This window comes from Platichthys flesus, chromosome 13 (genome assembly GCF_949316205.1).
Source record: "Platichthys flesus chromosome 13, fPlaFle2.1, whole genome shotgun sequence".
In the NCBI taxonomy this organism is placed as follows: Eukaryota; Metazoa; Chordata; class Actinopteri; order Pleuronectiformes; family Pleuronectidae; genus Platichthys; species Platichthys flesus.
In genome coordinates, this window is record NC_084957.1 from 16,811,690 (window position 1) to 16,833,774 (window position 22,085).

The 22,085-nt window shown below is 45.5% G+C and overlaps 1 protein-coding gene across 2 annotated transcripts in view; it reads right to left on the reverse strand.

Annotated features, from left to right (window-relative positions):
- Positions 1-5,583: 5,583 nt before the first annotated feature.
- si:dkey-100n23.5 overlaps positions 5,584-22,085 on the reverse strand; it is a 47,823-nt gene continuing 31,321 nt past the window's right edge. For both annotated transcript variants that reach the window (XM_062402439.1, XM_062402440.1), the window contains 2 exons: positions 15,776-15,923; positions 5,584-7,869 (listed from right to left, as the gene is read on the reverse strand). In XM_062402439.1, coding sequence (XP_062258423.1) covers positions 7,699-7,869; positions 15,776-15,923 — 319 coding nt within the window. In that variant the 3' untranslated portion in view covers positions 5,584-7,698. The remainder of the gene's footprint in view (positions 7,870-15,775; positions 15,924-22,085) is intronic.

Sequence of the window (22,085 nt, forward strand, 5' to 3'; positions counted from 1 at the left end):
CACACACGCAAGTGCGCCCCGGTGTCGAAAGAGCCGCATTCTGGGAGGTCACAGCGATCCAACCATCTGCTGCTGCAATCAGACACTGAAGCGGTGGCCTGACAAACACACACAAACACGCGTGCATGCATGTCAAGTTCATGTGTGCACACAAGCAAACACACCCTCCCACACACACTGCATGAGCACAGGTTTAGCCGAATATACACATGTTGTCCTGAACACACATGGAGCCTCACACGTAGCCCTGACACATATTATGAAAGGGCTGACTGCCAGCACGCAGGCGAGCAGGACACACACACACAAACACACACTCACACGCACGGTCGGCAGGCTCAGATTGCAGGAAGCTCTTTGCACGCAGCTCCGTCCACAGCAGCCGGTACTAATCAGCACAATCCACCTGCAGATCGTTATGGATCGCTTACTGCAACACACACACACACACACACACACACACACACACGCACAGACGCACGTAGAGACTTCAGTGAATCCTCTCGAGCACGCACATGCAGGCTCGGACCGGAGCATACTACCAATCAATAGATCCCAACAACAAGTCAACACAAGGTTATGATTATATAAATTCATATAGTGTATTCCTATGGCAGCTGTGACTCTATCCTATCAATAGTGTTCGTATCGATTTTCTAATCTATAAACTCCAAGGTTCACGTAAGGACTTGGAAACCGCTGCGATCTGTGTCTGCACACAAACAAACGAACAACAACAACAGCAAGAAATCACACACACACTCACACACTCACAGGCGCGCACGGGCGCGCACACTCATGCAGCCCCCACCGGTGTTGTAGGGCTAACCGGTTCCCCACAGGCGCGCCACGCTGCGTTAGCGCGGCCTCACCGGGGATAATTACAGCCTGGCGCGGCAGGGCGAGAGTGGCTCCGAGCCAAACTCTGCTGCTGCTGCTGCCGCTGCTGGAGAGGAGGAGGGGGAGGGAGGGGGAGGAGGGGAGGGAGGGCAATTATCGGAGCGCTGAGAGACACGGACCTATAGATTAAGCCCTAATCAATAGGCTGCTAAATCCGTCGATGCAATCAATCAGTGCGCGCGTACAATCAAATAAGCGGTGGGATTAGTCACGCGTGTCTCGTCCACGACCTTGTGGATCATACATGTTTTTTCCGCAGCAGAGCGCGCGGACAGAAACGTTCCGTCGCCTGTTCCCTCGCTCTTTTCCTTTTTTTCTATATATTTTTTTTTTTGAGAGAATAAAGACTAAAACCTTCAAACGAGCCTTATCTGAGAGGAAGGAGAAGCGGTGGCGGCTCTCAGCGCAGCACAAGAAAGCTCCCCCCTCCCTCCCCTCCCTTCCCTCCTGTCCTCCCCCTCTTTCCTCCCCTCCTTCTCTCTCGTCTGTCGGCCTCTGTCGAGTTCCGCTCATAACCTCGCCACCCACCCTCCCAGTTCCCCGCCTCTCCCTGCTTTCCGCTGCTGGCGGGGAGCGCACACACATCACACGCCAGACACGCACGCACGCGCAGACGCACACACACCTCTTTATAGCGCTCGCTCTCTCTCTCTCTCTCGCTCTGACACGCACCCACAAGCATGCACAGCCTTGCGCACACACAAAGGGACACACACAGGCACAGAAGCGCACATTCACAGGCACACAAGCGCACACACAGGCACTCACCCACAGGCAGACAAGCGCACACACAGGCACGCACTCACACGCACACAAACACACACAAACACACACACATAGGCACACAAGCGCACATACAGGCAATCTCTCGCTCTCTCGCTCAGCGCACACACCGGCACACACACAGGCACACAAGCGCACATACACAGGCACACAAGCGCACAGACAGGCACGCACACACCGGCACACAAGCGCACATACACAGGCACACAAGCGCACAGACAGGCACGCACACACAGGCACACACACACACACAGGCACAGACACACGAGGAGGGAGCGAGAGGCAGGCAGCGTCAATAAAAAGCCCAGCGCTGCGAGAGGCCGCCGGCACTCCACTCCCCCCTCCTGCCACTGCGATTAGCGGAGGCTGGCTGGCTGGGGAGAGGCGCCCCTCTGTTATCTGGGGCGGTGGCAGCCTGTGTGTGCGTGTGTGCGCGCGGGTGTGTGTGTGTGCGTCTGTGCGTGTGTGTGTGTGTGTGTGTGCCGGTGTGTGCGCTGAGCGAGAGAGCGAGAGATTAATTTAACCCTTTCGGAGCTCGACCGCAGCTCTCGGCGCTCGCAGCTCCGCTCGCTCTTGCGCTGCGATAAGAGCTCCGGCAGCAGCGCTGCTCCAGCCGAGCTGATATTAGACAGGATGCGGGGAAATGTGGACGTTAAACACGAGATATATAAACGTGCGCAGGGTCACGATCGCGGAGGTCACGTCCACGGGGATAGTTATGAGAACGTGGGTTGTTTTTTTCCGCGATGACACGCATATTACTTACGATGGTTTTCAAGGCCGATTCCGGTGTTTTTGAGGCTGATTATTTCAGAACTTGGCTGGAAACTAACACGCAGCTCATTCGGAGCCAGAATGGCAGCGCGGGGGACGCTTTGACTAAATATTTAGACTACAGATGGAACAATTAGGCCTAATTGATTATGTGATTGAGAGATCGATTCGGTTCTTAAATATGAAATGTGAGGATGTGCTCCTTAATCTAAAATGATAGTTAAATATTTAGATTTGTGGGTCTAAACCAACAATACGACATTCGAATATGTCACCTTGAATTTGTAGGATTCAATACAATTAATTGATCTATTTTTCTTTAAATTGATTTATCTAAGATGCTAACTTAGCAAATTATAGGGAGATTAAAGCAGACAAAATGTGGAACCGTTGTGTTTTATTTATAATTATTTAGAAAATTTGGCTCGTGGCTTGTCAGGGAAATGGTCGCGTCTGTCTCACGAAAGGATACTATTTTAAATGTTTAATGTTTAAAGAAAATTATCCAGAGAGACATTTAGTCCCGAATATTTCTTCAATGTAAATGGTCAAATTAGGGTTATTTTACATTTCTGTTTACCAATTAGGACACCCAATGAAAAATACATTGACCGTTTCCATGTCTCATTTGCATAAACTGCTGAAATGTTGATTCCAAGCAAAATGGCCTTGAAACCAATTACATCGCATCAACTGACACCACTTTAAACAACAACAAAATCAGCAACAATAATAAATCTACCAGAGGCACGTTGAGCTTTGGAATGTTGAATTTTTATTTCACATAGGTGTTCGATGTCTCTACTCCAGGAAAATGATCACAGAGTGGAAGTTACAGTACATTGCAGCCAGAGCGTTTCAAGGAACTTTGGGGGCCCCAACATCCAGTGCATATGTTCATACACTTAAATAATGGTAATAGTAGTTCAAGCATCCACATTGACGTTCTATCCTCAACCAAATCCTCAGCTAAAATTCTAAAGAATTTGAAAGAAAGTTATGAGCAAGAATGGGGCCTTGTTTGGGGGTTTCCAACCATTGTCTTCCTAATCTGATATCAGACTTTAAAAGGGATTCTCCCAAAATTGTCGTTGCTGTTGATTTACCTAATGATCCGCCCTGAACTCGGGCCCCAGGCAGCAGCCTGCTTTGCCTACACGGTTGCAACGCCCCTGAACTGCAGTTAACTTTTATCTGTTTTTTCTGTGGTGGTTATGTAACTGCTCACTGAGTGGGGGATTAACCTGTTAAGGGGCCAACGGCAAACGCCACGGAGACCTTAGTGTTTTCTTAAAACCTGGATTTTGCACACTTCGGCGCTTTACGACCAAAGACTATGTGACAAACAATGAATCTGGGGGTTTTGAGTGCCCCTGAGGATCGAGGGCCTCATCAAGGTTATATCTGGTGCAAAGTCCCATAGACATGTAAACCACTTTTTGGCAATAACCTCAATTCAAAACCAACTTGGGACTTTTGTTTCATGTCACCCTCCCCTTGAGCTCACCTCAGGTTTCCTGTCAGTCTCTGCCGTCACCTGTCAGAGCAAAGGCAGGATGCCAAAAAACAACCCAAGAATAAACAGACAAAGATTATTTTCTTAACGACATTGAATCCCATGCAAGGTCCAGTTATCCATGGTTGTATTGTCTGACACGTCCCTTCTCTATGATGAACACAGGCTGGTTTATTTTGAGGAAAACCTGGCATTTGTGATACTGGGGCCATAAACAACCAAGAGGACACCAAAGGCCCTCTTTAGTCCTGTTGGAGTAATGTTTGCCAAATTTAAAAAGCAATTACTGCATCCGGATTTCCAGTTGGCACTCAAGCTTTTTTTGGTCTTTCATTGGATTTATTGACAACGAGAAACGAATAAGAAGAATGCAGGTAAAAGGCTGAATCTTAAATCAATCTGTCATAATAAAGACATTATCCCTGTATTTCCTGATCTGCATATGCTCGTGTGCCATTTCGGTTTCTCCAAGCGACTTATGGCCAGCTGATTGTTGGCACAACCTGGGCAATTCCACTCTTTCTTTTAATCATATATTGCCAGGCAATAAACCCCCGGTTCAATACAAACAGCCCGGAGTAGAACTAGACAATTAAATCATCTGATGTCACGGGCTGCACAACAACTTTGGCGCATTTATTAATACTTCCAGATCATCATTCATGAAGGCTGTAATCTCCTCATTAACCTCCTTCACGCAGCCTTATATTTACTGTTAGATGAGTTTAGGGGAGGTTTTGTTTTGTACCGTCCACCACATCCAAGCCTCACCATGCTGCTGGGGCTCTGTTAGAGGGCAGGCTTCAGGTGGAGGCTGCGCAGGGAACGCAGCCACCAGGGCCGGCTCGCTGCTCGCTCCGTGGTGACGGAGCTCCTGCTTGTTTTTCAGCGTCTGGGCTGCTGCTGCTGTCGCCTCGCTCCGTCTCTCCTCCTCTCCCCTCTCCCTCCGTGCGTCACAGCTAGGTCATGGCCGGACTCCAACAATGGCTCCGGTTTCTCGAGCCACACATGCACAGACACACACGGAGGCGCACGCACACACACACACACACAACACCAGCAGCACACAAACACAGATCTGACAAATGATAGGGAGGCGAAGCAAGGCGAGGTGAGCAGCTAATAGTAGGCAGTGCGCCTGCCGACATGCCCGTGGGCCGCGGGTGTTAAATTGTATCCAATTACGGCGCATGCGACGATATGAGGAGGGAATAATAATTCTTCTTGCGTGACAGGGAGATTCGCTTATTTTCCAGGCTCTTTATATGGAGGAGGGTGCGGGGCTCCAAACGTTCAAACGTCTGTGTGAGAGCCGTCCGTGTGTGTGTGTGTGTGTGTGTGTAGGAAAAAAGCCTGGTTTTCCGGAGGACATGGCGCGCACATTTCATTAATCAAAATCCAGTTAACCAGATTTGGAGAGACGGCAGGGGGTGCAGCAGGGTCCGACCAATAATTAATAACCATTATTTGGGCACCCTAGGTCTAAGGGATGTCTTAACGCACGTGCACGCACACACAAACACACACAATTTATAAGCGGACACACATTTCCACCGGAGAAGGGCAGTGGCATGAAGGAATGAGGGATTGCATCAATGTGAAAATGAAATAAACACGCCCAGCCAGAGCTTTGTTATGAAATGTCTCTCCTGCTCATTTATTTGATGGAGTGCGCAGTCAAGTAAAACGAGCAACAGTGCCAAAAGAGGGGTAGGGGCACAGTGTGTGTGTGTGTGTTTAATTCAGCGGTGGGCCTCTGGGAGCTAAAGACCAAAGTTGCACTCTGGTGTCATCGGCGTCCAGCAGAAAAGTTCAACAACTCAAGGGTAAAACGGGTCAAGTGTCGGTTCATTAGTTCAACTCGTCAGAGAGGCAGCTGACAGCAGGCAGCGTGCACCGACAGTGATGAAACATTAACGGGGGGGGGGGGGCTATAGGTTGAATATAAAGTGACTCTATTATCCTGCCAATCACACCTCGGCTATGTCCCCTCAACAGCAGTGGCCGCGAGACGACAACGCGTCACCGGCTGTTGCTGTGTCACGTGTCATATTTTCCAATGGGTTTTTTTTTTGACGGGGAAATTTTATGAGAAGCATGTTTGTCTAATGTCCAACAGCTGCGTTCACACATGAACTGGCCACTGGACGTTTCTTACAGACCTATTCCAGAGGGACAGTTTGTGAGAATGCAATGTCTCACTGGAGCCAGATATTTCCCGGAACTTGTCTTGCAAACTCCTTGATTAAATGTCAGTGAGAATAAAGCAGAAGAATATCTGCAAAGTTGGATGTGTTGATGCCGTTTGTAAACCGGGACAGATGCAAAACTAGAAAAAAACGAAGAAGAATTCAGATATCTCAGGGTGATTTAAACATAGGAAGACAAGATTCAGGAAATATGCCGATAAGAGCCAATGCCAATGGGCTGTAAACAGAGCACTTTTTCGCAGCAAAATGTATACTGCCACCTGCATTCTCTACTGAGGGGGTCAACCCTCGCCATAATGTGGCAAAAATTCTCATGATTTTCTGAGTCTCAGACCACCTCCTGAATTCATTTGTGAAAGGGAGTGTCCGGAAAATGTCCGGACCCGATTTTCATATCTGAAAACAGCCTGTGTGTGTTAGTGTTTGTCTGACTAGAAAAATGTTTTTTGTCCCTTGTTCTTAAGGCTACATATTGAATCAAGCTCTTGCTCCACTTGTCATGTGAGTGCATCAGGTTTTTCGACCTAGAGAAGCCTTTTCTTCACATTCCAGTCCAAGGCACGTACAAAAATAGAGTGAACACTCAAATATATACAGATATACAGTACATTGACCTATAATATAAATACTACATTAGAAACAAGTTCAGGATTTCATAAAAGATACAAAACAAGCATTTCAAAGAAATACTTCCGAAAGTTGCAAACGACAGTAACATACAATTCAGATACAAAGAGAAAAACAAATACTGTTCGAGGGAGGAGCGGCCCCTTACAAGCACCACTGGTGTTCTGGGACCCTTTTTGTACTACCAGGTAAGGTTGACTGTTTTTAAAAGCCCTTTTCTGTATTTCCACTGTACCTCGCTCATTGGCAGGGAAGCAGTTCAGTGCTGGGATCAATCTATGTGTAGTTGAAGATGCTTTCATGTCTGACACATGGGGGTGCTTTTTGAAAGGCCCGTTTTTCACCTCTTCTCCTGCAGAGAAGTGAAAAGGTAATTGCTGCGAATGCTAAACTAACACCTTGTTATGATTGCCTTTATCTATTTTTTTTTATTCCTCCCTTCTTTTTTTTTGTGGTTTGCCACCGTACAGATGCAGAATGCCGGAATCAAGACGGTGACGCAGAGAGGGAAATCGGTTTAAGACCTTTGGGATGCAGCAGATATCTTTAACATTCGGATGATCTTTAGAGCCACTCCTTTTGGCTGCTAGCATTGCATGGAGCTGCTGCTCTACACATAGTGTGTGTGTGTCTCTGTGTGTGTGTCTTTAGGATATTAAATAGTAAAGGATGGGGATTAATAATGGAACCTGACAGCTCATCTCCGGCTTCTATCTGCTCGACTGTCCCCCCAATCTTCCCTTCCATACCCTCCCTACCTCTTTTTTTCTTCCTCTCGGTTTCTAATCTGCTGCGTTTCTTTCTGGCTGTGACCCTCCTTCCTTCAGCTCTTTTGTCTACTCTCTCTCTCTCTGTCTGTCCCTCTACTCAGCTCTCTCTCTCTCTCTCTCAGGGCACTCGGCCTTTCAGGGTCATGTCGGGGGAGTAGAAGAGCACGTTGGTGTCATCGTCATCGTCGTCATCGCTGAGGTCGACCAGGTCAGCTTGTGTGTAGCGCACAGCCCCGGGGTGGTACTCTCCGATCCGAGTCCTGTCACACAGCCGCGACTGCAGAGCCAGCTAGAAAAACACGCACACACAGAGGGTTAGGAATTAACACTCACTATCTGTGCTGGTGTAAAGAGTGTGTTCACACTAAGCTCCCTAGAAAGGTTTCACCCTTTGTTCACACATAGACCCCCGATTCCGACCTGGTATTAAAATCTGTCCCGAGTGATCCGAACACAAGCGGTCAGTGCTTAGTTTAGGTCTGAATCCAGCCAAATGTCAAATCAATGCGTCTTGGGGTCTGATCACATTCCGACCACATTTGGAGGTCTTCTGGGACGCATGTGATTTGTATGTGGCAGCTGTCACAATATCAAAACTAGTCATCACAGAATGGTTTCAATTTGTTTTTTAAATGGATAAAATCTTGTTCCATAGTCAAACAAATTGCATTGATTCACTCCTGGCTCTCTCTCTCTCTCTCTCTCTCTCTCTCTCTCTCTCTCTCTCTCTCATAAACAGATTGACAATGGACACATATATCAACTCAGACTGGGTAAGAGCATCAACATGTGCATAGAGAGACTAAGTCACGACACATTTTAATGCCAGGTGTGAACCAATCCTGGAGTCTGTTTGTCCATCGGATACCGTCTGACAATAAATTAACCTCTGGATGTGAACTTGTAAATGAAGCACGGTGTTAATAATCTAATCAATACATAAAATAAAGGGTTATATGACAAAAGAAGCTGCACATCTACCATTTGAGTCATGTGATTGTGTTAGAAGGTATAATAACTGCTGCCTTGATAACTTCACAGGATCGTAAAACCCATTCATAGCATTATAAACTATTGTTCAGTGCCCTGATGACAGATAAGCTTTCAAACTCGTGGCTTTATTACTCAGGCCGGCCTTTCCTCGAACGCATTTCTCACCGGGATTTGAAACAACGTGCCTGCTTCAACGCACGCAGCGGTTCGCGGTCTAAACGCCTGCTAGGTGTGGAGAGGAGAAAAGCTTCAGCGCAGAGCTTATTGAAAACTCACAACCTGCTTGGCAGCTGTACAGAACTGACGATGAGACAAAAGACTCTCTGTTGAGTGTAAACTTGTCTGATCATTCCTTTCCAATACTAAAACAAACAATTGCACAATATAGCTGTCAAGTTGTATTAATGTTGGTTTTGTTCGACAAGCCTGTGATCGTAAAAATGGTGATTTGATTGATGTCGCAGTGCCGTGGTGTAGGACCGGCTGTCTGTCCCGTTAACAGGCAACGCTTAGGGTTTTAAAAAAATCATAATCTTATCAGTATTCAGTTGACAGATAACAGAAACAATGTAAATGACAACAACTGAATAGTGAATTTGACTGTTTTAAATGACAGTACAGGTACATGAGAAGGCTTTTTCACAGACTTTTAACTTTTTCACACAAAAAAACAATATAACACACTGGAGGAACTAAAACACGAAGATGCATATTATGTCTCTGAAAAGCCAACAGCGGCGGTATAGCCACAGAGCCAGATCCCTGTCAGTGTCAACGTGCGGTGGGTTCCCGGTTCAGAAAGGCCTAGAGAATGAAGAGATGCTGAGACGTACGAGAATGGGAAGAGCTTCTTTCCCGCATGCACTCTTGCATCCACGCAGAAGTGAGAGGTGAGCTCATTGCAGAGCCACAGGCAGTTCGGCTGTATGGCTAGAATGCAGATCAATATCAGGGAAGGATGGAGAGAAGGGGGGGGGGGGGGGGGCACACAGATGGGAGGGAACCGCTACACAAAGGAGAGCGGCAGAAATAATGAGATAAATGCCAGAAATGCTGTAGCAGGGTATGGGGAACAGAGGAGGCAGGGAGAGGAGGCGTGCATACAGTACAGAGAGATAGAGATAGGCAGAGAGAGGGAGGACAAGACGACTCAAAGACAGCTGCGGAACAGAGAGAGAAAACAACAGCGGAGGACTTGAGGTACAAGGCAGAGCGGCAGCACAATGTTTATATTCACACAGAAACCAGGATCCTGGCAGAAATAGGGCCTTGCAGGTAATCCGGTTGCAGTAAAATCCTTGTATACACGCAACAGGTTTATAATTGGAACAGTCTACTTAGTGTCATCTTGTTTTAGCTTCTGCTGAACTTTCAAAAGTCGTGGAGGCAGGATTCAATTCTCAAGTCAATAAATGAAAAGGGGGGAACAATTTGTAGGCTCTTACTCCAGAGCGCTGTGTGACAGACCATCACAACAGACCACTCACTCGTGTATGTTGTCCGCTGGATTGAGTGGGAAACAGGACTTGGCATTGAGCCAGCTGGTCACTGTCTGACTGGAGAGAGGATGCACAGATGCTTTACACTCCCACACACAGGTGTGTGTATTGGAGAATGAAGCCTGTTTTTACATGTTTTTGAGTTTGAGATGATTTGGAAACATAGTTGATTCTTCTGTTTGTATGAGAATAGTAAAATGGCCACCACCACAGTCTTTGGTTTCTTCTTTAGAAATGTAGAAGGATGTATATGTACTTCAGTGAGCCGGCTCTTACAAACAGCTAACCCCAGCAGTCAACGTCCTCTCTGCTCAGAGCCAGCATCAGTGAAATCTATCCTTATCTACGAAGCCTTGCAGGCGCAGAGGCCTGATTATCAGACTCAATTGCCATTTTGTTTCACTTATTTCCGTGAGCCTGACATCAAGCCTGTTTCTCGTTGGGGTCCTTTGTTTTGGCCGAACCAATCAGTAGCAAGTGACGTATCCATCCCACCACTGCCATTTCAAATGCCATGGAAGCTGCATTACTAACAAATAAAAATGTGGCGATTTAAGTTATTTCTGTAAGTCGACTTATCACAGCCCTTACCGCTGCATGAACATTTTTCTGCTGCCATTTTTCATGAGAAGCAACTGTCGCCATATTTAGGAAGATGCTGTTTCTGCTCGAAACAGCCATTGATTGGCCCACTACCAGACCTACGTTAATCACTAGCTGCTCTCAGACGTGCACTGAACTCCAAAAATGTTCCGGAAAGTCTCCGAAGGGGCTGCATGAGAAATCACCACCGTTCGGTCAGTTGCTGCAGACATTTTCCAGAAGTTCTCTTGCCAGCCTCCAAGTAAAATGTCCACATGAGAATACAACAGTGAAAAGGTCCGGATATTCTAACGCGTGCCAGACACAAAACTGGAAGAACTCAAATATCTCAGGAAGAAAAGAAGTGACATACACATAGAAGTTACAGACGTCAAATTTGAAAATACTGAATTCGAGAGCTTTTGACGATAAGAGCCGGCGCCACTGTCTTTGTGCCGTAAACAAAAAACACTGTGCTTTCTTCAGCTGAATTTATACGTCATGTCTTGCCTCCCACTCTACCCAGACGCTTCCCCTCTCCGGAATTTTCCGGACATATTCCTGTCTGACCCAGGCCATCTCCTGCTTCGTTCTTCAAGTGAAAGGCAAACTCCTGAAAATGTCCTTTTGCAGAGTTCTTGTCTTAAAACATCTTTACTCTCTAGTATAATGACTGTCGAGTTTGAGCTAGTAGTCATGGCATTGATGGATAACTTCAGGTCCAGTATGAACAGGAGGAGTTTTGACAGTTGCCAACAATCTTTCAGTGTGTATATAGCATGTGTCTTGTATTAAGACCCAGATAAAAAAAAAAACTCCGGACTGATCCTTTAAACGTCTCTGAAAGCACCGCAGGTAAAGAGCGGGGCTGCGAGGGAGCCGGAGGAGGCAGGTTTGGTGCGGAAGCACGGAATCGTTGTGTTGAGAGATGAATGTTTTGATGCTGTTACAAACCCCCCCACATCGCCTCCCCCTTCTCTCCCTCATCCCCCCCCCTCTCCCCAGCCAATCTCACACCTGATGTGTGGGGGCTGCTGGGAGTCGCATGCCAAGATGAATAACAACCAGCTGTTAGTCACGATAGAGCACGACCACACATGCCGCCTCTGTGCGTGTATGTGTGTGAGTAGGTGTGTGCGTATGTGTGTCTGTCTCTCTCTCTCTCTGTCGTCTTCTTTTTCACATCTGGCTCGTTCTCTCTTACATGCACGCACGCGCACGCACGCACGTAAACTCACACACACACACACACACACACACACACACACACACACACACACACACACACACACACACACACACACACACACACACACACACACACACACACACACACACACACACACACACACACACACACACACACACACACACACACACACACACACACACACACACACACACACACACACAGCATTTTCTGTGTGATTTACGAACACATTGAGATTCCATTTGACTCCTCTGTCTCTCTCTCCCGTCTCACCACAATGCAACATTGACATTTGGGTTGAAGGTCATACCACACATTCCACTCTTCCACATTGTGCTCCTGACCCGTTATCAGCGTGGCTGGTGATACTGAGTAAGTGACCACAGAGAATGTTTTGCTCGTGGTTCAATATCAGGTCCGGCTCACATCCACAGAAACTGTCAATGTTTGTAGATTGAGACAAATCTGCTGGGAGCTGTATTGATTGTGGTGTTTATTGAAATGCAACCAATGTGGTTTGTGGTTCACATGTAAAAGCATCCTCTTACTGGTAATCTTGTCTTCATATCATTTCCCTAAAAGCTAAGTTAGAGAAAGATAAAAATAATAAAGTCAATGGGTTTTTAATTTTATTATTGAAAAAGGGCATTTAGGTACAAGAGCCAACACTTATTTCCTGCACCTGTGATAGACAGTACGAGATAATTTTGAGAGTTAAGAAGCGTAATTACAAATTCTGAAGCAGCTAAGCAGAAGGCTAAAAATACGGAGGTTAAAAATAGACCAGAGTTTCTCAGGGATTCGCTCATGAGTTAACTAAAAGGCGTTTTCGCCCACCCGAAAGTCAAAATCAAGGTTAATTTATGTTTCTTGCACTGGTTAGTTTTGGGTTCACAGTAGAATTTAGGGAGCGCATTAAAGGATTCTGAATGGCGTGCGTCCTGCCGTCATCACCATCATGGGCTGTGTCTACTTCTAACTGACACTTATTGGTTTGTCCACTGGCCGGAATCTGACATTGGCGTGAAGTCAAATTGCAGAGTAGAAGTCTCCTTTAGAATGCAGAAGTTGAAATAATTTTGTTGCCACTGTAATATCACTATGTGATAACCACCAGCAAAAGGGACGTCCTCATCGTTCAATTGTCGCAGATGAATACTACGAGCAATCCTGCTAGCACACTGCAAATGAACCAATCAATGGTTCAATATGTTTGGAAAGTTTTGAATAAGTCTGAAGGTCCAGACCAAACAAGGTTATTATAGTAATAATAACCATTTGTTTATAGCACTTATCTAAACAAGGTTACAAAGTGCTTCACACAAAAGTCTAATTTAAGAGCCAAATCATAACATATTACGGTCGAGTCCTTAAGATTGTTGAGAAAACCCAACACTCCCAACAGATGGTAGGTGAGTTTATGCCTGGATACTTAGAAGTATTAGTGTTGCTGGAATTCAACATTCTTACAAAGTGGTTATGAAATATTATTGCAATAGAAATGTTTCAGGGGCGTAAATAACAATCTGTTTAATCATTGATTGAACTTCTGACTATTTTCTTGATTAGTTTCTAAATCAATGAAGTGTCAGGTAAAAAATAAAAAATGGCATTCCTAGATTTCATCAGCCACTAAACAAATTGACCACTTGCCCAAAATTGAGAGATATTCACTTTCTAAAATGATCAGCGGATTTATCACTTTTCGTCCTGTGAAAAATGACTTCAGTGATAAATCAATTATTAATCATGTTACCAATAAATCTTCTCAGGATCATCTGCTTGTTTCAGCGGAAATGGTTCTTCCTAATGTGAGTGCTGCAGTTACCCTGTTTACACTGGACACATTTCAGCCATCACAGTTGTCTATCTAATGTGCATCTAACTGAACAAATTGGCTTTAATTGTAATGGGTGAAGATGTCTACACTGGCCGTGTAACAGTCTTGATGTACGTTTTATGCACTCGAGTACAATTTGTAATTTCGGGCTCCAGATCTCTTCTACCCTGTATGTGTGCAACTAAATCGATTGAGTACGCAGCAGTGCTGTGATCCTTTGTGTAGACACCCGCTGCTGCACTGCTCACGTGTTTCTAACAGAACAAAGTTTAATTCCATCTGTATTTTAGAAAATAATGACCCCCCTCCACAAACCTAAAACTGGAAGTTGTCCAGGCACAGAAGCTAACACAAGCTTACTGTACACAGCCTGCTCAATATCAAACAGGAGACAACTGTAGAAAACACGAGGCTGTATATTTAACTAGGCAAAGAAACACCAGATATTATTTTCAGGAGTTGGCAGACCAAGTCAAATCTAATCAGAGAGAGAATATTGGACTCCAATTGAAATGGAAGCCAGAAACACACGCTCACTGCGATGGCATCTACATATTCCTCTGTTTCAGTAGCTAAGAGGTTGTTTGTTGCCAGCAACATGACAGGTGACATGTCAGCAATTAGATGCTTGTCATTGCAAGTTTGATTTGGAGTCTCTCTGCCCTCTAGTGATCAAAAAACACTCAAAAAGCATTAAGGATTTTAATGTTAAATCAATGCAGATAGCTATTACAAATGCTAGCTCTATCTAGACTATTTGTGCCACTAATTGTGAATTTCTGAAGTGGTTAAATAAATAAATCAGGACATCTCAACATTATGCTCTAAATGGGGACATTTTCCGACCTGTGCTGTGATTCTCTGAGCTAATACTAAGCAATTGAACACATCACGTGGGCATGGCTAAACCCTACGCTATGACTGTCAGGTGATTTCACTCATCTTCCAAACATTAGATCACCTCAATGTCTCAACAATTACTTCACCAGATGCTGAGTTTGTTAGACTGATGGATTTTTAGTAATGCTACGTTGCTCTAGTGATGGCAGCATCCACCACTTAGTCAAGAATATAATATCTCAATAACTACCGGATGTATTTCAAAGAAATTTTATGACAGTCATGTCCCCAAAATTTACATCAGCTGTGTTTGGTACAGACATTCACACCCACCCTGAAGTGTAACAGCTTTGGTGAATCCCCGAATTTTCCCTTCACATCAAAATATGAATAAGTCCAATATTTTGTCAGTGTCTAGCACTAAGCAGCATATGTCAACACAACAACTTTACATAGTAAAATATTGCTCCAGATTAATGTTTCTAATGCTTATTTTTGAAGTTTTAAAAGGCATCGCTATTCACCAGGTGTCCCAAAAAATGTAAAAAAAAACATAGACTTCTTGAAAACATAGACTTCTTGAAACAAACCAAGAGATTTGGAAACCATGACCCAGTCAACTGCACTCACTTCCTGATTGGAAAGAAATGTCTGCTCTTACTTTTCCCCACCTGTTGTATTATCTGCAATTAAACTCCCTTTTCCACTGGTCAGAAATCCAACAACCATGTGGCTTTTGTCTGCAAACAATCAGCATTCACTCCCAGGTCAAATGACTCTGCAGTAGACCTAGCTTTTTTTCGGCTTTGTCAGAAAAATGACACCCAGGAGACAGCCCCAAAAAATGTTCTTAATTGTTTTGGCAGTAAAGAAACTGACACTGACACTGCACCTTAAATGTTCCACATTATGAGGTGCATTGAACTTCTGAAACCTTTGTGGAATGGGAAAGGAGTCAATAAACCTTTCTTTTTTTTATTGGGTTCACCGTTGTTTGAAAAAAATGCTAATTTCAGTGTAAAATATTCGTAACCAACCAATATGAGATTTGAAAATTGGCTTCCTGTACATTCACAGTACGTGCATGGCCACTGTATGGCCATGAGAGTAGTTTTTTTTGGCTGTGATACGTAGTGTGGTCAGACGTTGTTTCTGATACAGAGCTGAAACGCTTGTCTGGATCAAGATTGTATAGGAACGATTTTGTCGACATAGCCTGAGTTTGCTGTACCTGCAGGCCTGTGGGGCTCAGTAGACTCCACCAATCCCGATCCAGGCCAAAGACAAAGGCATTGGCCAAGCCGTGAAGTGGCGCCGACAGGACATGCAGCAAGGTGAGGGAGAAGGACGGATCCTGTGGGTAGAAGGCATTGTGGAGTCTGGAGGGAGAGAGAAAGAGACAAAGAGGAAGGAGTGTTGAGTTCATCTATAAAAAAGTTGTAAATAAAGAGACACCCAGCGAGAGCGCTTCGGAGGTGAGGACAGAGTAATTGAAGGAGAAGTCAGACGGAGAGGAGAGACGGCAACAGGAAAAAGGGGAGAGAGTGTGATAGACAGAGCAAGAGAAAAAGAAGGAGAGGACAAGTGAGTGACAGAGTGAGGGACAGGGTGAGAACGAGAGGTAATGAGAGCGAACAGCAGAAGCAGAAAAAGAGAAGGAGGGAGAGAGAGAGAGAGAGAGAGGAAAAAGGGGAGGGTGAACGAGCGGGTGAGCTTTATATCAGCGTTTAAGAGCCCATTAGGCAGCGTGAGACGGCTGGGCTGACACATTCTTGGCTGCCGCTTCGACAGCACGCAGCACTTTACAAGGACAGGGAGAAGTGTAGCGCTCAACTCCCTTCCTCTCCTTCTCTCCCCTTCCTCTCATCTCGGTTTCCCGCTTCTCCTTGCCACAGTTTCCCCTGACCCATCCTCTCCTCCTTTTTCATTCGGTGCACGCTCACTACGCGCGGCCACCCATTCCACAATTTCTCGCCCATTTCTTTGCATGGGGTTTTGTCTGTATGGATATCTCATTTTTAATCTTGACTCATGAGGGTGATCCTCCTTTCTTAACAATTCCCATCCATGTGCCTATCTCGCTGGGAGCCTGGGGCATGACTAGGAGGTAAACCTGATATTGTGTGGTGTGGCTGCGAACTAATGGCTGCCTCGGAGAATGATGCTGCTCAGCCATTAACCCTGGATTAACCCTGTATTAGTGCTGCTCACCGGGTTAGCCTGCCGCTAATGTCTTTTATTGATCTGTTAGCGAGACAATCAAACCGCGCACGGCTCGCAGCGTTTCCCGCAAGTGCACTGTTCCTGGCTTGGGCGTTCAGAGTAAACTAACCGGCCGGGGCGGTTGACCTCAGGGTCGAGAAAGTCATCCCCAACTGGCTTGTGACCTGCAGGGAAGGAAAATACAAAACTAGCCATTTGAAGAAAAGAGCCACTGTTGTGTTGTGGTTACAAGGAGTTACACGAGACACAACAGTCGCTCACCTCTGAATGTCACAGGATGAGACTTACTTCCAGTTATTTAAACAGACAATGATCTGGTGGAATCTTTGGTAATAACGCTGCTCCGGTTTCCACATTAATCACATCACAATAGTGTTGCCAATATAGTGACATCACCAGATGAGTGCCACACACGTCCCTGATGGAACAAGCCTGGGTGACACCAGCCAAGTTACTATACAAGAGGCAGACACACAAAAAGCACAGAAACAGTATCTACACTGTACTGACAATATAAATCAAATACACCTACTTTCAATGTTACGTTTAATCCTGTCCCACAATCAACACAAGTTGGCATAAAAGCCTGAAAGATACAGTAAAAAAGATGTTATGAATTCATGAACTCCAGAAAAGGTCTACGCAATTGGATGTGGACATTTTCTGGAGTTTGTCTTTCACAAATGAATAAACTAGCAGAAGATTGTCTGGGTCAGACGCTGTGATTAAAGTAAGTGGCATATAAGTATTTTTGTCTGTATTGACCGATAAACTAACACTATCATTGAGATTAAGGCTAGAAATCATCATCCTTTTTGGTTTTGTCTTTGCAATCATTTGCAATTAATTCAATGAAATGTTCAATATTATTGAGGTCAGAGAACTATTAAAAGTCGCATGTATGATTAACTGTCAGTTTCTTTGAGAGCAATGAATCTTTTGAACACTTCTGTGCTCAAGATTTTCTGTGCACGAGACCTTTTTTTCCACTTCTCCTTCTTTTTGTACCAAACAATAACGAGAAAGTCATGAACAGTAAAAAATATTTTATAGCTTCTATTCTTTCTGCAACACTTTCGTTTATGGAGTGACTACTGCCCCTTCAACTTGCCATAGTCTATTGTCGGTTATGCATTGTATTGTAAGAAAATCAGTGTTTAAGGTGATGGAACACAGTTAGTTTTTCTTCTTGAAGTAATCGCCTTTCCCAACAGCTCTAAATTTGTTTTAATCTGTTCACTGGAGCCAAAGTGTGCTCAAACGACCAATTCACAATCAGCTACTCTTCATCTGAATCCATTCGTCCAACTGTAATTTCACCATTTACTCCATAACAATGAGGCCACTGGGTGCATGTGAATGAACCAACCCAAGGCAACAAGTAACTATCCACTGTATGCAGGTAGGTGTAGATAGGACTCGTAGTACACATGATATCACAAATGACATTATGACATGTCACTTAGTAGAACGCATCTCTCCGCCGAGGCTCATCAGTCCCCTTAAATTCATCCAACTGCACCAAATTTCCCCTAAATGTGATTATTTTCATCAGGACCCATGAACGTCCCTGGGAAATTAGTGAACATGTAAAAAAAAAAAAAGGCCACGTAGATTCCTTGATCCATCATAATTAAATGCTTTCTTCTCTGAAAAATACCACATCCCTTCAGGTGTTTATCTGCACACCAGTTTTTTCGTAATCTTACTAACAAACAAACACGAACACACAGACAAACCAGCCAACAAACAAATGGACCGGGAAGAAAACGCAACCATCTTGTCTGATCGAATTAACTATTCAAATATACTGAAATGACTTTGGTTGACTTTGTTCCATTTTTCGCAAAGTTTTAGGTTTATTGTCTGTCTCTCCTGTGAATGTCAAAATTTAAATGACAGGTTAGAGGCATTTTAGCTTTATTAAACAGGGCAGCAAGCAGACACCGGCTGGTTTTTCTCTTCCCCTTACAAAACCCGGGGAGAACCGCAGGTGAAAAGCACAGAAGATGATTATGGAGATTCGTCCACAAATCTGGTTATAATCCCTTTTCATCCTCTTTTGCAACGTGAGGTTGCACGGTTTATTCACCACTAATCTGTCTCCATTTACCTTCCAACAACTCCTTGAAGAGTTGCAACAGGAAGGAAACCACAAGTTGGGTTGGCCGAGGGTTGAGATAAAAAGAAGCTGGAAGGTATTCTGAGCAAGGGGTATCAACTAAGCGCCTCGACTCTGCTTAAAATAAAACCAACAGCGCAGCTCGTGCAGCGTCCTGGCGCCCATCGGAGTGAGGACCATTCCAGTGAGGAGCTGCCTGTTTTCTGGGTTAGCCGACTGCTGTATCTCCAAGGACCAGACCAGCTGCTGCTCACATTCATTTCACTTCCCATTAAAGGTGAAATAAATCAGGACTCCCCACACAACCTCCTTAGAGACGCAGGAAACACACATGCATGCACACACAGGAAGTCGGACACACGCAGACGTATATAAACACACGGCTCACCTGTACATGTGCACAGAGGTGTGTACATACAGTATAACCTAGGTCATATGCATTGAGGATGTCAGGTGGAGTGGAAAGGCTGTGTTTGTGTGTGTGTCTGCCTGCCTGTGTGTGTTCCTCTGACAGCATAGCGGTGAGAGTGAGCGGGTCTGTGTGAAGGGGGGCTATTTCTGGCATCTCATTTTTTTTTCCTGCTGCTGCAAAGAAACGCGATCGGCGTCCGGGAAACGAGAGCTGGCAGCAAGCAATCATCTGCCTGCCACACATACACACGCACGCACGCACAAACACGCACAGCACCTCACAGCGCTGAGCAACACGCGCCATGGCAACGGAACAGCCGCAATTAGAGGCGAAGAGCCTTTCCCCTCCATCGAGGGAGAGACGGAGAGCGAAATGAAAGGAAGAAAGAGAGAGCGGGCAAGAGCGAGAGAGAGACAGGAAGGGGTGGGGGGGTGTGGGTGGTGTGTGTGTGTGTGTGTCTGGGGGGGTGCAGAGACGGGTGTCAGAGAAATGGCACCGCACGGTAGGGAGAGTGGAAGAGGAAAGGAGTACACGATAAAGAGGTGAGAATGTGCAAGAGCGAGGCTGAGAAGGGGAGCGAGGGCCGAGGACGATCGAGGAGGACAGGGAGGAGGAGGAGAGAGAAGACAGAGAGAGAGATAGAGAAGGGGATAGGGCTGAAGGAGTGGGAAAAGACTAAAAAGCAAAAGGAGGCAGCGGGCGAGGGAGAGAGGCAGGGGGAGGAGAGATATCCAAAAAGACAGATTGCAAGACACGAGCGAGACACACAAAAGAGATTACGTGAGAGAGAAACCAAGATAAGATGAGAGGGGGAAAAAGAAGCGAGGTTAGATAGAGTGAGAGAAGGAAGAGAGAGAGGGGAGAGAGAGAGGGGAGAGAGAGAGGGGAGAGAGATGGAGTGACGTGAGGTTGTGGGAGAGAGGAGGGGGGGGGGGGTTCTCCTGTGTGAGGCTAGGCTAATGAAAGATGAATGAGGGAGGCAGTGGTGGGAAGGAGAGTGTGGCTGCAGGCGATGCCTGGCTGAGCTGCTCTGTGTGTGTGTGTGTGTGTGTGTGTGTGTGTGTGCGTGTACTTGTGTGTGTGTGTGTGTGTGTATGCGCACAGTCGAAGGACTCTCGCAGTTGGCTGACTGGTGTTGGACAACAGAGAAGATATTCTGTGTACCGTACGACTCGGGAGCAACTGGTCAACAACAATAAAAACACAGTCACGCTCAGGAGCACACAGAAGCAGACACACGTAGCTTTGAGTCCAAATCTGCTACCACCTGTTAGCATGCAGTCAATCATTAGCACTCGCACAGTGTCTCCGTGCCTTGCTCACTTATTCAGCCCTTTCATCTATCATGCTGTCAGTCACTCTTTGAACCCGTCTCTCCCTCACCCTCCAGTGTCAGTGCGAAATCCCTCATCCATCACCTCTGCCCATCTCATCCAATATCCCACCTTGCCAGTCTACTCCGCTCTCCAACCATCCGCCTCCCTCCTGCCTGCAATAGAGTTCACCTTTTTGTCTGCCTCTAATTGTTGTACCGCACATCCTGAAGCTGTGGGAGAAAACACACACACACACAGTAACAGCTTTGACGAGAGCTCCCTCCCTAGAGCGGAGGCTGGCCAGACAGAGAAGTCATCCTGACCCCGATCGCGCTTCCTCCTCTCTCCGTATGACTGCCTGACTTCTTTTTTTCTCTCTTCCCCTCCAGATGACTCACACGCTTCACGGTGCCAAAACACGGCCCTCGTGCTGCCCGCTGTGCTGCTGCTGACAGCAAATCGGAACTTTTCTCTGGCTAAAAGGGATAATTCTGCCAAACAAAGCGTAATCTCTCGACTCGGTGTAAGGCCAGTGTGTGATTCACAACTTCTTTTTTTTTTTTTAAACTCTCTTAAATGTTTAGCTGCAGACAAAACATGAAAAGACACAGGCAACGCAGTGGAGTCAAGGAGACATTGGGATATGAACCTTTGTTTCTGAGAACATATTATGGGTAGGACAAAGTCTGCTGCAGTACAGGGGGATTTATATTATAAAGTAGGACATTCTGAGGTGAAACCCGCTGTGTGGTGTACCCTTAGTTTTCAGAAAGCTTCAAGGTTTATAAGGACGATTTGAAGGTAATTAAATGGAGAGAAACAAACTTAAAACACTCACAAACACACACGAGGGAAAAGGAAATTCCCACAATATCCTTCTTGATGCTTCAGTGCTTGATTGCCATTAATTGAATTTTAACAAAGTAAAATCCACTTATTCAATCCAAATCCCTCAAAGCGTAATCACATCTTTGCAATTTAAATAAATGAAGATATAAATAACACATTTTAATTTGGAGTTAATGTCAACGGCTGGCGATCAACCAAGAGAAAATGTGACCTATGGATACACTGGTTCAAAAGATTCTGTTTGTTGTTTGCTTGTCTACTTTACATGCGTGCTGGGGCCTTAAGGGCACCAAAGACAGAGGACAGGCCTTTCATTGTTCACTGACAACATGTGATCAGCCGCTGTAACTTGCATAAAGCTCCAATGCTTGTGAGGCATCTGCGTCAATATGGAGTACTCCATGGACATGTGAGGGTTTTTTAAACAGTAAATCATGTCGAAATAAAACATGGTTTGCATTGTGCATTAGTGTCCGTGTGCTCTGCAATACAAAACTGTAACATATTCCACTTTGATCATGGTGTCAACATGTGGATAAAACTCACAGCCAAGATTATGAGTCCCATTATAACTCCCCCCACTGATGCATATCACACACACACTTTTCTTGTCAACCCT